Here is a 14,572-nt window from a genome sequence, read left to right as displayed (position 1 = left end):
CTTAGCAGCTCGCTGGCCTGATGCTGTGGCCTGTCAGTCAGCTCCCAGCTTACCTTCCCTGCTCCTTCTAAATATACTTTATGCTCTAGCCCAGGGGTTTCCAATCATCATGGGCCTCATTCATGAGGTTCTCTTGCCATGCTCACATATTCTAATTTGTTACTGGCTTAATCTTTTTTATTAATTATTATTTACTTAACGTTTGACTTTTTGTCAATTCTTTTTCAACTTAAATTTATTTTTTGGCTGGGTGTGGTGACTCATGCCTGTAATCCCAGCACTTTGGGGAGGCTGAGGCAGGAGAATCGCTTGAGCCCAGGAGTTCAAGACCAGCCTAGGCAACACAGGGAGGCCCTATCTCTACAAAAAATAAAAAATTAGCTGAGCATGGTGGCACGCACCTGTAGTCCTAGCTGCCTGAGAGGCTGAGGTGGGAGGATTGCTTGAGCCTGGGAGATAGAGGCTACAGCGAGCTATGATCATACCACTGTACTCCATCCAGGTCAGGTGATGAAGCAAGACCCTGTCTCAAAAAAGAGTATTTGTATTTATTATTATGTGTTTGTGCTGTTTAAATCACTTCCTAGTAGTCACTAAGACGAAAATCTGCAAGCTAAAAAATGTTCATCCGAGTGCCATCTACAACCTCCCCTCCTGGACCCCCTGATGGATGCCCCACCTCAGGAAGTACCACCTGGACACACATGTCTGTGTTTCTCCTTCCACTTCATCGCTCCCTGGACTCTTCTCTTTGCTCTTCAGGACACATGTGCTTCCAGGCAGAGGGATGGACTCCCACCATCCATCAGACACAGCCTAGAATTCTCTGCGGATGAACCTGCCTTCTCCATGGACTGCCAGCCCCCAAGGCAGGAACCAGGTCTTTATACAGGGCCTGGCCCACAGTCGGGAACTGGGGTGGAGGACTGCCATGCAGCAGGTACTTGGGCAATGTTGAATGAATTAAATGAATTGAACTTGGCTGGGTGTGGTGGCTCATGCCTGTAATCCCAGCACTTTGGGAGGTTGTGGTGGGAGGATCACTTGAGGTCAGGAGTTCGAGACCAGCCTGGCCAACATGCTGAAACCCCATCTCTACTAAAAAGTACAAAAATTAGCTGGGCGTAGTGTCACGCACCTGTAGGCCCAGGTACTCGGGAGGCTGAGGCACGAGAATTGCTTAAACCTGGGAGGTGGAAGTTGCAGTGAGCCAAGATCGTCCCACTGCACTCCAGCCTGGTGACAGAGTGAGACTCCATCTTGAAAACAAAACAAAACAACCCTGAACTTGACTAGTTTTTCTCACAGGTGGCCCACACAACGGTTTTAGATCGAGTGAAATTAAAGCGAATTCTCTTCACGCCTTCCGATGACACCAAGGACAGCACCTTAGTCTGGGGTCACTTTATCTCGAGCACCCCTCAGACACTCATCACTCCTTTTAACAAAAAGAAAACAGTCCTCCGGCTTGAAATTGTTCACCGCCAATCTCATCCAGCCAGAATGTACTAACGCAGATTTGCCTTCATTGAGTACTTCTTTTTTTGCCACCCAGGCTGGAGTGCAGTGTCTCGATCTCGGCTCACTGCAACCTCTGGCTCCGGGGTTCAAGAGATTTTCCTGCCTCAGCCTCCCGAGTAGCTGGAATTACAGGCACCTGCCACTACGCCTGGCTAATTTTTTGTATTTTTTTAATAGAGATGGCATTTCACCATGTTGGCCAGGATGGTCTCAATCGCCTGACCTTGTGATCCACCTGCCTCAGTCTCCCAAAGTGCTGGGATTACAGGCATGAGCCACGGTGCCCAGGTTCATTGAGTACATATTTTATAGTTTCTATTTACGACAATAGATACTGATTTTTTTCATGGTCGTGATATAAAATTTTCCATTTAAATATATTTTTCAATGTACAAAGTAAGCTGATTTAAAGAAAAATATTGAGCAAATAAAAAGTGATAAATTTTATTATTTTCTTATATGTTTTATCCAGTAAGTGGATGTGTAAAAGTTGTTTCAGTCATACTAAAATTTGGGCAACGTGGGACAGGATCAACCCTGAGCCCCTTTTGCCATGACATTCTCTGACTTCGGGGTGCCCCAAAACACTAGACAGCCATTAATCAAATGTCCCACAAAAATTACAGCTATGATAGGTTATCCTAAAGGAAAGATACATCACATGGTAGAGTGAGAGTCAGGGAAATCAGGGAAGGCTTTCCTGAAGAGGTGACATATGGGTGGAGATATACTGGGTGAATAAGAATTCATTAGGTGAAGGTAGTACTCCAAGCAGGAACAGCATGTGCAAAGACCCTGGGGCAGCAGGGATCATGAAACATAAGAGGTTCTGAAGCGAGGCTGGAGTGGCTGGAGCACAGAAGTAAAGCAAGGGAGGTAGACTGGCCACAATCCTTACTATTTAAAGACAGGCAAAGGAGGAAAATCTGCCCGGTGTTCCCAATCTGGAAAGAGTTGTTCACCCTTTGACGGGTGGCGGGGGGCAGACCAGTGCCTGACCTTGATCTGAGGATCTGGGGTTCAGTGAGGGGCTTCTGGATTCCAAAATTAATAACTAGGTTACGTGTGAAACCAGGAGAGGTTTGGCAAACACCAGGTGCTGGCTGTGGCCTGGGGTGACTGTGACCGCTGACTGAAGGCTCCGAATCCAGGCTCTCCTAACTTGCACTTTCTGGTGGGGTGACCTTGGACAGCTACTTAAGTTCCCAGAGCCTGAGGTCCCCATCTCGTTGGAGATAGCCGCAGGTCTAAACTTCGAGTTGGTATGAGTCACACCGACTCCTGCATGGAAATCACCTAGCACAGGACCTCGCCTGTAGGGAGAGGGGAATAACCACTGGTTTATGAGAGTATTTTCACACAGCTCCAAGAGCCCTGTCCTGCCGGTGCGTGGATGTAGGTGCCTGGTTTTGTAGTATGTCTGTGGCGTATATGCCAGTGTATGCCCACATTTTACCAGTATGGGGGAGCAGGTGAACAAGGCATGGGTGTATGAGAGGGTGTGAACATGTGTTCAGCCGTGTGAGTCAGTGGGAGCATCCAGGTGTGGTCTGTGCGTGTGTGTGTGTGTCTGTGTGTGTACACCTCTATATGAAATTCTTCTGTTTGTGGACATGCATTTGTGTGAGTGAAAACCCACACAATTCAACACGGTTGGCGACAGTCATGGTGTTAAAATCTTGGGCTGTCTTCACAGCTTTTTTCCAAATCCTTACAGCTCCTGTGAATCTGCCTGGGGCTCTGCATCTGTCTGGAGCTGGGCAAAGATCCCCTGAAAACAGACTTTTCTTTCATTCCCTGTTCTCAGATACTGGCACAAATGCACTCCCGCGGCCACCACCACACACACACACAGACACAGACACACACACACACACACACACAAATTCTCCCAGAATGTCCCAACTTTTTTCAAGGTTCCAGCCCCAAAAGTCCAGGTATGGGGGTACTACCCCCCCAGCCAGTTTCCATGGACGCACTCTGTATTCAGACAAAGTGTATATCTGACTTCCATAGCAGAGTCTAAAACAGCAAAAGCATCCCAAGTTTTGGTAAACAGTTCTCTCCTTTTCACTCTGGACCCTTAACCCTCATCGCCCTGTACTGCGGGGCTGGCCTGGGAGGGGACTTTAACCCCCACTACCACCCTCCCTGATCCAAACTCCCTGCCAGGACAATATGCATATCACAGTCAGTTCCAAAACTAACATGCAAAACCACCCACCCCAAGTCTCGTCCAAGCCTGAGGGCTGAGATTCAGGCTCAGGTCTAAGGGTTGGGGAATATTAAAGTTTCCAAGTCCAATCTTACCCCACCCATACACACACGGAGAAGCCCGGAGAGGACGCGGCCAGAGATGGGCTCCCGCCCCTGACCCCCCAACCCTGCGGGGATGCAGGCAGGTAAGCAGAGCCCTGCCGAGGCGCTGAGGGCCGTCTCAGCATAAAAGGCCGGGCCATCTGGGCTGTTCTGTAGGGAATGTGGAGGGCTGTGCCCGCTGAAAGGGGCCAGAGCGAGGTGGTCCAGGCCCTGGCGCGTTACCATGGTGACGGGCTGCAAGCGGCAGGCGGTGCGGCTCCTCTCCCGGGCGCGGGGTCTGTGGGTCCGCGGGTCCGTCTGTCTGGGGCAGTCCCCGGCCCCAGCTAGCTCTGGAGCCAGCGGAGAGGGCAGGCCCGGGGCACCGAGCCCGGCGTCATCTCGGAGGAGCGGTCGGGGGGACAGGCAGAGAGACAGGCAGACGCAGAGACGCTGGAGACGGCGAGACACAGAAGAGAGCCGCGGGCCGCGCGGCTCCGGCCGCCAGGCGGGGCGGTCGCAGGGACGGGGCGGGGCGCGGCGGGACAGCAGCCCCTTTGTGCCCGCGCCCTCGCCCCCGCCCGCGCCCCGCCCCCACCACTCCACTTCCCTCCGCCCACCCCCTCGGCCGCCAGCTGGAACCCGAGGAACCCGAGCCTGCCCCCCCGAACAGTTTTCCTCCCCGCTCTTCGCTCTTCCTACTGCGCGCCCGGCCCGGACGACCCCATTGCACAGACGGGAGAAGCGAGACCTCGAGCCGCAGCAGCCGGGTTAAGCGCCCGCGGAACTCACTGGCAGGCCTGAGTTCGAGTCTCCTCCTCCTCCACTTCCCAGCAAGTCACAGACTCTTAAGCTTCGATTTCTTCAACTGTAAAATGGGGTGGGATGATGATGACGATGATGATGATGATTAGTGCCTGCCGCTCAGATGTGGTGATGAGGAGTAAGCATCTGTCCTGGCGCCCTGAATTCTCCCACATCATGCCCCACATTACTGACGCCTAATTCAAGGCTTTGAGGTGGTGATGGCTGTGTGCGAGTTCTGTTCTTGACTCAGATAATGACCTTGGCCAAGTCGGTATTTCCGACTGAGCCTCAGCTTTGGAGTGAGACTAAGAAACTAGGTGACTGTTAGGGTCTGTATGTGTGTGTCCCCTCCCAAATTCATATGTCGAAACCTAATCCTCAGTATGATGGTGTTAGGAGGTGGGGCCTTTGGGAGGACAGAGCCCTCATGAATGGCATTAGTGCCTCTCTCTATAAATATAGGCACTAATATATATAGGCATATATAGGCATATATACACGCACATATATACATACATATATATACACACACACACATATATTTAAGATGGAGTCTCACTCTGTTGCCAGGCTGGAGTGCAGTAGCGCAATCTCGGCTCACTGCAACCTCCACCTCCCGGGTTCAAGCAATTCTCCTGCCTCAGCCTCCTGAGCAGCTGGGATTACAGGCGCCCACCACCGCGGACCCAATTTTTGTATTTTTAGTAGAGACGGGGTTTCACCATGTTGGCCAGGTTGGTCTTGAACTCCTGACCTCAGGTGATCCACCCACCTCAGCCTCCCAAAGTGTTGGGATAACAGGCATAAGCCACTGTGACTGACCTAGTGCCTTTGTAAAAGAGACCCCAGAAAGCTAGCTGCCTTGCCCTTCCCACCATGTGAGGACACAGCGAGAAGGGGCTGTCTATGAGCCAGATAGGCTCAGAAACATAAGGCCCAGAAAGAAGGCTCTTAAACACCAAACTTGCCTGTGCCCTGACCTAGGGTTTCCCAGCCTCCAGAACTGTGAGAAGAGAATTTCTTTTGTTTATAAGCCCCTCAGTCTAAGGTATGTTGTTATAGCAGCCCAGACTAAAACAGTGATTAAAATTATTTCTTGTTAGATGACTCAGGAATTTGTCCATTTGTTTATCAAACACTGTGCACTGAGTCAGCCTGTCTCTGCCACTAGACTGTACATTACCTGAGAGTTCCTGGCCTCAAGTAATGTACAGCCTAGTGGGGGAGACAAGCAAGGAGCAGATAAACAGGAAAAATAATGACTGCAGTAACTGCTAGGAAGGAAACAAACAAATGTTGACACTGGGAACTGTAGAGGGATCAACTAGCTGGTGGTCTAGGAAGAAGGCAAAAGCGTAGGGCTGAAAGGAGAGGAATTAGAAGAGTGGAGACGGGGAGATGCAGAGAAACCAAGTTCTAAGCAGAGAGAACAGCATGTGCAAAGGCTCTGAGGCAGTATTAAGCTTACAGGAACTGGGGAGTATGTAAAGGACTGAGAAAGACGTGTGTAACTGTAAGGGTTTGCGTTCAGAACCTAAGCCTTATCCACAGCCCACCTCCTGCCTCACATAGCGTAACCAGTCTTCAAGCAGAGAAAACCTGAACTAGGGGCCATCCTATCCCAACTTTTGATTAGTTCCTTCATATCCCCGACCTTCACTTGCTCATCACTAATTTGGAACTAATAATCCCCCGCAATAGTGCCATTATGCTACACAGCCCAGCAATCAAGTAAACTCTCTCTGCAGGAGACAGTCTGGATGCTTTTAACATCATGAATCCAGATGTGAATTTAGGAGAGAACAGACTTGATGTCCAGTACAGAATTCCACTGAGAGCTGGGGGATCACAGCTTGAAGGTTTTAGAGTCCCAGGTTGCCATGAGACAGAACTGGCATGACAGCCCTTGGGTTGCAGGCAACAGAAACAGGTTCTGAGTTAATTAAGCAGAAAAGAGTGGACTGGCAGTCACAGAATAAATGAGGAGGCTGGGGGCCTATCCTCTGGAAAGCACCGGAATAAGTAGGATGCTCCAGGGGTCTCGTTATCAGGAAAGAGCTGGAAACGTTTGAACACATGGAATAACATTAAGACAAACAAACACAACAAAGTAGAAATGTATACCTGTCAGGTACTTTTCTAAGTAGTAACAGTTATGAAGTAGATTATATTATTGCCCTCACTTTACAGATAAAACTAAGGCACAGAGAGGGTATGTAGGCTACCCAATGTCAGATAGCTAGTACACTGTGGATTTCAGAATTGAACACAGCTATCCAATTCCATAAGTTATGTTATTAATCACTTTGCTACACTACCTGAACAAATCCCAACCATTCTCTCTGCCCTTATGTCACTTATTGCTGGACTCAGAACCCTAAAAGGTGGCTACCATGTGGTGGCATGCTCCTGTTATCCCAGATACTCAGGAGGCCAAGGTGGGAGGATCGCTTGAGCCTAGAAGTTCAAGGCTGCAGTGAGCTATGATTGCATCATTGCGCTCCAGCCTGGGAGACAGAATGAGACCCCATCTCTAAAAAAACAAATAAGCGGCCGGGTGTGGTAGCTCATGCCTGTAATCCCAGCACTTTGGGAGGCCAAGGTGGGCGAATCATGAGGTCAGAAGATTGAGACCATCCTGGTCAACATGGTGAAACCCTGTCTCTATTAAAAATGCAAAAATTAGCTGGGCGTGGTGGCATGCACCTGTAAGTCTCAGCTACTCTGGAAGCTGAGGCAGAAGAATTGCTTGAACCTAGGTGGAGGTTGCGGTGAGCCAAGATCGTGCCATTGCACTCCAGGCTGGGCAACAAGAATGAAACTCCATCTCAAAAAAAAAAAAAAAAAAGAAAGAAAGAAAGAAAGAAAGAAAGAAACAAGCAAAATAAAGGCTTCATAGAGAGATTCTAATTAGGTCATGTGCCCAGGGCCTCACTAAGACTACACCTGCACATATGAGGAATAGTTGGTCACCCAAAAGGAAATTAAACTGCATGAGAAGGAGAAGGAATGAATATGAAATTGTCCATAAACAAGTGCAGTTACAGGCTGGGCACAGTGGCTCACCCTTGTAATCCTAGCACTTTGGGAGGCTGAGGCGGGCAGATTGCCTGAGCTCAGGAGTTTGAGACCAGCCTGGGCAACATGGCAAAACCTTGTCTCTAGTAAAAATACAAAAAATTAACCAGGCATGGTGGCACACGCCTGTAATTCCAGCTACTGGGGAGGTTGAGGCAGAAGAATCACTTGAACCTGGGAGGTGGAGGTTGCAGTGAGCCGGGATCATGCCACTACACTCCAGCCTGGGTGACAGAGTGAGACTCTATCTCAAAACAACAACAACAACCACAAAGCTGCAATTACAGTCTAACCTCTTGGGTCTCTCAACATACTTTATATCCTTGTTCACAGTAATGTTCTTCCAAAACTCCTCTCTTCTTACATGGTACAGCAATTCCACATGCAACTGACAATGTGCATGCGTACATACACACACACACATACACCACACCTCTGTGGTTTGTAATCATACTGTATATGACCTCAGGAGGTTTACTTTTCTGAGCTTCAGATTCATCCTTTGTCAAAGAGAGAGAATCATATTTCCTCATGCGACTGTGGTGGAGATTAAATAAGTTAATTAATGTAAAGTGCTTTGCCCTGTGTCTGGTACATAGAATTAACATGCACCATATAAAATAGTGCTGTTATTCCAAAAAATAGAGGAGGGAATGCTTCCAAACTCATTCTATGAAGCCAGTATTACTCTAATATCAAAACCAGACAAAGACACATCAAAAAAAGAAAACTACAGGCCAATATTTCTGATGAATATTGATGCAAAAACAATATTTCTGATGAATATTGATGCAGAATACCAGCAAACTGAATTCAACAATACATCAAAAAGATCATTCATCATGACTAAGTGGGATTTATCTCTGGGATGCAAGGATGGTTCAACACATGCAAATCAATCCATTCTTTTGATGTGTTACATCACATCACATACATCACAGCAACAGAATAAGGGCAAAAATCATATGATCATTTCAATTGATGCTGAAAATGCATTTGATAAAAGTCAGCTTCCACTCATGATGAAAAACCTCAAAAAAAACAGATATAGAAGCAACATACCTTAACATAATAAAAGCTGTATGTGACAGACCCACAGCTAGTATCATATAGAATGGGGAATCGCTTCTCGGTCTTTTGGCTAAGATCAAGTGTAGAATGGGGAAAAACTGAAAGCCTTTCCTCTAAGATCTGGAACACAACAAGGATGCCCACTTTTGCCACTGTTAGTACTGAAAGTCCTAGCTAGAGCAACCAGGCAACAGAAGTAAATAAAGGGCATCCAAATTGGAAAGGAAGAAGTCAAATTATCCTTGTTTGAAGATGATATAATCTTGTGTTTGGGAAAACCTAAAGACTACACCATGAAACTATTAGGACTGATAAACAAATTCAATAAGATTGCAGGATACAAAATCAACATATGAAAATTGGTAGCATTTCTATATGCCAAAAGTGAACAATCTGAAAAAGAAATTTTAAAAGTAATACCACTTAAAATAGCCATAAATAAAATTAAACACCTAGGAATTAATTTAACCAAAGACATAAAAGATCTCTATAATGAAAACTATAAAACACTAATGAAAGACATTGAAGAGGACACCCAAAAAAATGGAAAGATACACCCAAAGCTATATACAGATTCAGTGAAATCAATCCCCATCAAAATATCATTGACATTCTTCACAGAAATAGACAAAACAATTCTAAAATTTATGTGGAACCACAAAAGACCCAGAATAGTCAAAACTATCCTAAACAAACAAACAATTAAAAAAATGAAGTAATCACATTACCTAACTTCAAATTATACTACAGAGCTATAGTAACAAAAACAGCATGGTACTGACATGAAAACAAATACATAGAACAATGGAGCAGAATAAAGAACCCAGAAACAAATCTGCACACCTACAATAAACTCATTTTTGACAAAGGTGCCAAGAACATACACAGGGGAAAAGATAATCCAAAAAATGGTGCTGAAAAAACTGGATATCCATTTGCAGAAGAATGAAACTAGACCCCTATCTCTTGCCATATACAAAAATCAAATCAAAATGAATTAAAGACTTGAACCTAAGACTTTAAACTATGAAACCACAACAGTAAAACATTGGGGAAACTCTCTAGAACTTTAAGCTGAGCAAAAATTTCTTTAGTAATACCTGACAAGCACAGGCAACCAAAATAAAGATGGGCAAATGGGATCACATCAAGTTGAAAAGCTCCTGTGATGCAAAGGAAACAATAACAAAGTGAAAAGACAACCTACAGAATGGGAGAAAATTTTTGTAAACTATCCATCTGACCAGGGATTAATAACCAGAATATATAAGAAGCTAAGACAACTATATAGGAAAAAATCTAATAATTTGGTTTTAAAACATGCAAAAAGATTTGACTAGACATTTCTCAAAAGAAGACAGCATACAAATGGCAAACAGGTGCATGAAAAGGTGCTCAACATCATCGATCATCAGAGAAATGCAAATCAAAACTACAATGAAGTGAGCATGGTTTTATCCAAAAGACAGGCAATAACAAATGCCAGTGACTACGTGGAGAAAAAGGAATCCTCTTACACTGTTGGTGGGAATGTAAATTAGTACAACCGCTATGGAGAACAGTTGAGAGGTTCCTCAAAAACTAAATATAGATCTACCATATGACCCAGCAATCCCACTACTAGATCTATTCCCAAAAGAAAAGAAATCAGTATATGGAGGAAACCATCTGCATTCCCATATTTGTTGCAGCACTGTTTGCAATAGCCAAAGTTTGGAAGCAGCCTAAGTGTCCATCAGTAGATGAGTGGATTTAAAAAACTGTGGTACTCATACACAATGGGGAACTGCTCAGTCATAAAAAAGAATGAGATGTTATTTTTTGCAACAACATGGATGGAACTGGAGGTCAGAATGCAAAAGGAAATAAGCCAGACACGGAAAGACAAACATCACATGCTCTCACTTACTTGTGGGATCTAAAAATCAAAACAATTGAATGAATGGAGACAGAGAGTAGAAGCATGGTTGCCAAAGGTTGGGAAGGGTAGTGGCGGGGGGTGGGGATGCGGTGGGGGTGGTTAATATGTACAAAATAGAAAGAATGAATAAGACCTAGTATTTGGTAGCACAACAGGGTAACTATAGTCAATAATAATTTAATTGTGCATTTAAAAATAACTAACAGTATAATTGGATTGTTTATAACACAAAGGATAAATGCTTGAGGGGATGGATACCTCATTCTCCATGATGTGATTATTACACATTGCATGCCTGTGTCAAAACATTTGATGTGCCTCATAAATATATATACCTACTATGTACCCACAAAAATTAAAATAGTGTTATGTTAGGGGCCAGTCGTTGTGAATTTACCCTCCAAATACACAGGCTTAACTGTTGAACTGGACTTGGATTATCTCTCAGGGACTTTCCAGTGGATATTCCAAGGACTTGAAGTATTCACTACCTCCCTCTCTCCCTCTGGCAAATGAATAACTGAATCATGCTCCAATTCTACATTACGTTTTGAGAAATAACAAAATCCATCACTGGTCTTACATATATGGAGGAGTGAGAGAATGGGAAAGGGGTGTGGAAATGGGCTCAGCTACTGGTTTGCTGCACAGCTGTCCACATGGGGCCACAGTTTCCTCAGCATAAAGTGGAGGAAATAATAATAATCTCTCATAATCTCATAATCTCTCCTTGTGAGGCTCTTATAAGAATCCAGTGAAATAATGCATTGAAAGGTTTTAACAGTGCCTGGCATATAACAGGTTCTCAGCGAAGCTCTGCCTGTGATTTTGAGATTCCCAGGGCCAAGTGCCAGGAAACCTTACCAGGGGACAGGCTTACTTGAGGGAAGGGAGTTGCCTAATTTAAGCAAAATGTCATGGAATTCAGAATGCATTCATTCAATCATTTGATAAATATTTATTTACTCCTACTATGAGGATGCTAAATACTTGGCATGCATGCATAGATTCACTTCTCCCATGCCCATGACAGACATCACTAATCCATCACGGAATTTCTGCTGAACCTAGAAACCATCCCAGAGTCCTCCTCAACAGAAAGTGCAGGCAGTTGCTACCAATCAATACATGACATGAAGCTGATGCTTATTCACCATCTGAAGTTCACAATGTATAAGGCAATGGGGTCCAGAGGCAGAAGGCTCCAGAGGCAGAAGGCTTGGGTTTGCATTTTGCCATAGGCCTTTATGATAATGTGTAGGCACTAAGGGAGCATATCAACAACAGAGTGTGCCACTCATATCTCCCTTCAAGAGAGTCTGTGAGCTGCAGATGCCTTGGATCTGCTTCAGCTTTTGAGCTGAGGCTGCCTGCTTCCTGGACAGCCTGCAGCTAAGCAACTGTGAATGAGGGTTCATTATTTCTGCCAGATGTAGGATTTCTTTATGAATAATCTTTGTGCCAGAGTCCCCTGTTGGGCTGGCCAAGACCTTCTAAGAGCTACACCACAGTTTGAGGCTCTTTCTACCCAATCCTTCTTCCTTCCCCCTCTCCTTTCATAGATGTCAGACCTGCATCAATGTCCAAAGGCTCCCCTTTTCTCTCCTGCTCCCTCTCCCCATAATCCTTTGCAAGCATTACCCCCATGCATCCCTTGGCATTCTTAACTCTGTCTTTGGCATCTGTTTCTCAGAGGACACAGGTGACATCAGCACTGAGCTGCAGAAGACTGGCCTGGAAAGGAGTGATCCTTGTCTTCTTTAATGGGGAGAATAGGGGTGGCATGGAGATTATTGTGAGTGCTAGGGGCAAAGAGTGACTCAGGAGAGGGAGGCCGAAGGGTACCTCCCTCAGCATGAAATTGGCATTTCCCATTAAGGATTCTTTTTTTTTTTTTTTTTTTCAAAATGGAGTTTTTGCTCTTGTTGCCCAGGCTGGAGTGCAATGGTACAGTCTCAGCTCACTGTAACCTCTGCCTCCCAGGTTCAAGTGATTCTTCTGCCTTAGCTTTCTGAGTAGCTGGGATTACAGGAGCCTGACACCACTCCCAGCTAATTTTTATATATTTAGTAGAGACAACGTTTCACCATATTGGCCAGGCTGGTCTCAAACTCCTGATCACAGGTGATCCACCCGCCTCAGTGTCCCAAAGTGCTGGGATGACAGGCATGAGCCACCCTGCCTGGCCGAGGACTCTTGATTGCAAGTGACAGAAATTCAACTGAATCTCAAAGTCAAAAGGGACTTTAAGCACCTTATAACGAAGAAGTGGTGCCGGAGCTCTGCCATCATTCTAACGGCTTCTTCCCTATGCCTAGAGAAGTTGGCTTCCAGGCCTATAAGGTCTCAAGTTGGCAATCCTAGTACAAAGACATCATCAAAATAGTAATCCCAGGGAAGACCCTGATTGGCCTTGCTGGGGTCACATGTCCATTCTTGAACCAATCACTGTGACCAAGGTAATAAAGATATTCGATTAGCTGGAATAGATTCTATGCCCACCCCTGGGTAGAAGCACATGATGATAGCTCTACCAGGGCTTCATGGAGGGAGAAGCTATTCAAACAGAAGGAGGGGAATGGGAACACAAGGTAAACAACAGAAGCTTTGGTGATCATTACCCACTTCAGAAACACTGAAAAGGAAAAAAAACAAAAAAAAAGAGACAGTTTCTTCTCTCAAGGACCTCCTCTTTTCACAGGGGAAAATCTGATGTGTAAATGTTTCTTGATCAGGCTTTGGGGAGGGACCTGTGGGTACATAGCAACCTCAGACACTGTCTCACCCTTTCCTAGGATGCCCACAATCTAGGTGGGAGGGATGAAATGTAAATAACCTATGGGAATAAAACCTCGTAGAGCTCCTAAAAAAGACTGAAAACTTACCTTGTTCAGCTGTCCTAATTAATGCCAGGGGGCATCACCTAGGAAGGAGTGACTCACAATGTCACACTGTCACTTGGGGGAAGGGAGTTGCCTAATTTAAGCTGGATGTCATGGGATTCAGAATGCATTCATTCAATCATTTAATAAATATTTATTTACTCCTACTATGAAGATGCTAAATACTTGGCATACGTGCATATGCTCACCCCTCCCATACCCATGACAAACGTCACTAACCCATTATGGAACTTTCTGCTGAATCGGGAGAACAATCTGTTATACTTCATCTGCTCCTAAGACATCCTCCTACTGGAGGAGCCTGTGATATATAAGTAGAGACCTTGAGTTCAGGTCCCTCTCTGCCCACTAACTCCCCGAGGAATCTTGGGTGTTTGTCTGAATTCTCAGAACCTCAGTTTTCCAACCTGTACAATGGAACCCATAACTTTTGCTTTGCCTCTTTCCCCTGCCTGCTGTGAGTCAACAACCCAAGCCTTTGTCAACCTCACTAGGGATAGAGGTCCTGAGATGCATTTATTGAGTGTCCACTCTGTGCCAGAGACAGAGTGCTAGATACCGGGCTTATCCGGGTGAACGTGACAGATAGCCCCTGCCTTCATGAAGCTCACAGTCTAGAAAAGAGTCAGATTTTAATAATGAATGTCCCATACAAATGGTGGTAAGGTCTTAAAGGAGAGAAAAAGAGCACAAATCAATGGAACCCAATGGAGGTCAAGAGGGCTTAAGTTGAGATTCAAAGAGAAAACATAAGAAGTCGGGGAAAAGCATTACAGTCGGAGGGAACAGCATATGCAAAAGCCCTGTAGCAGGAGAATACGTTGGAGGCACAAAAGAGGCAGAATAATGGGGACAGGGACACAAGAGGAGTTGGGAGGTGTGGGCAAGGCTCTGTAGATCTGAGAGTTTGAATTTTCTTCTTAGAGCCATGAAAACCATGGGAAGGAATTAATGAGGGAGTAACATGATCAGATTA

The 14,572-nt window shown here is 45.4% G+C and overlaps 1 protein-coding gene across 1 annotated transcript in view; it reads right to left on the bottom strand.

Moving 5' to 3' along the window:
* KIAA1755 (KIAA1755 ortholog) overlaps positions 1-4,318 on the bottom strand; it is a 48,883-nt gene extending 44,565 nt beyond the window's left edge. The window contains exon 1 of the mRNA XM_032294972.1: positions 4,063-4,318. Coding sequence (XP_032150863.1) covers positions 4,063-4,065 — 3 coding nt within the window. The 5' untranslated portion in view covers positions 4,066-4,318. The remainder of the gene's footprint in view (positions 1-4,062) is intronic.
* Between the last annotated feature and the right edge of the window lie 10,254 nt (positions 4,319-14,572).

This window comes from Sapajus apella, unplaced genomic scaffold (genome assembly GCF_009761245.1).
Source record: "Sapajus apella isolate SASKATOON/1434 unplaced genomic scaffold, GSC_monkey_1.0 scaffold33, whole genome shotgun sequence".
Taxonomy (NCBI): Eukaryota; Metazoa; Chordata; class Mammalia; order Primates; family Cebidae; genus Sapajus; species Sapajus apella.
The sequence above is the reverse complement of the archived record's forward strand: the minus strand, read 5'-3'. Positions and strand labels throughout refer to the sequence as shown.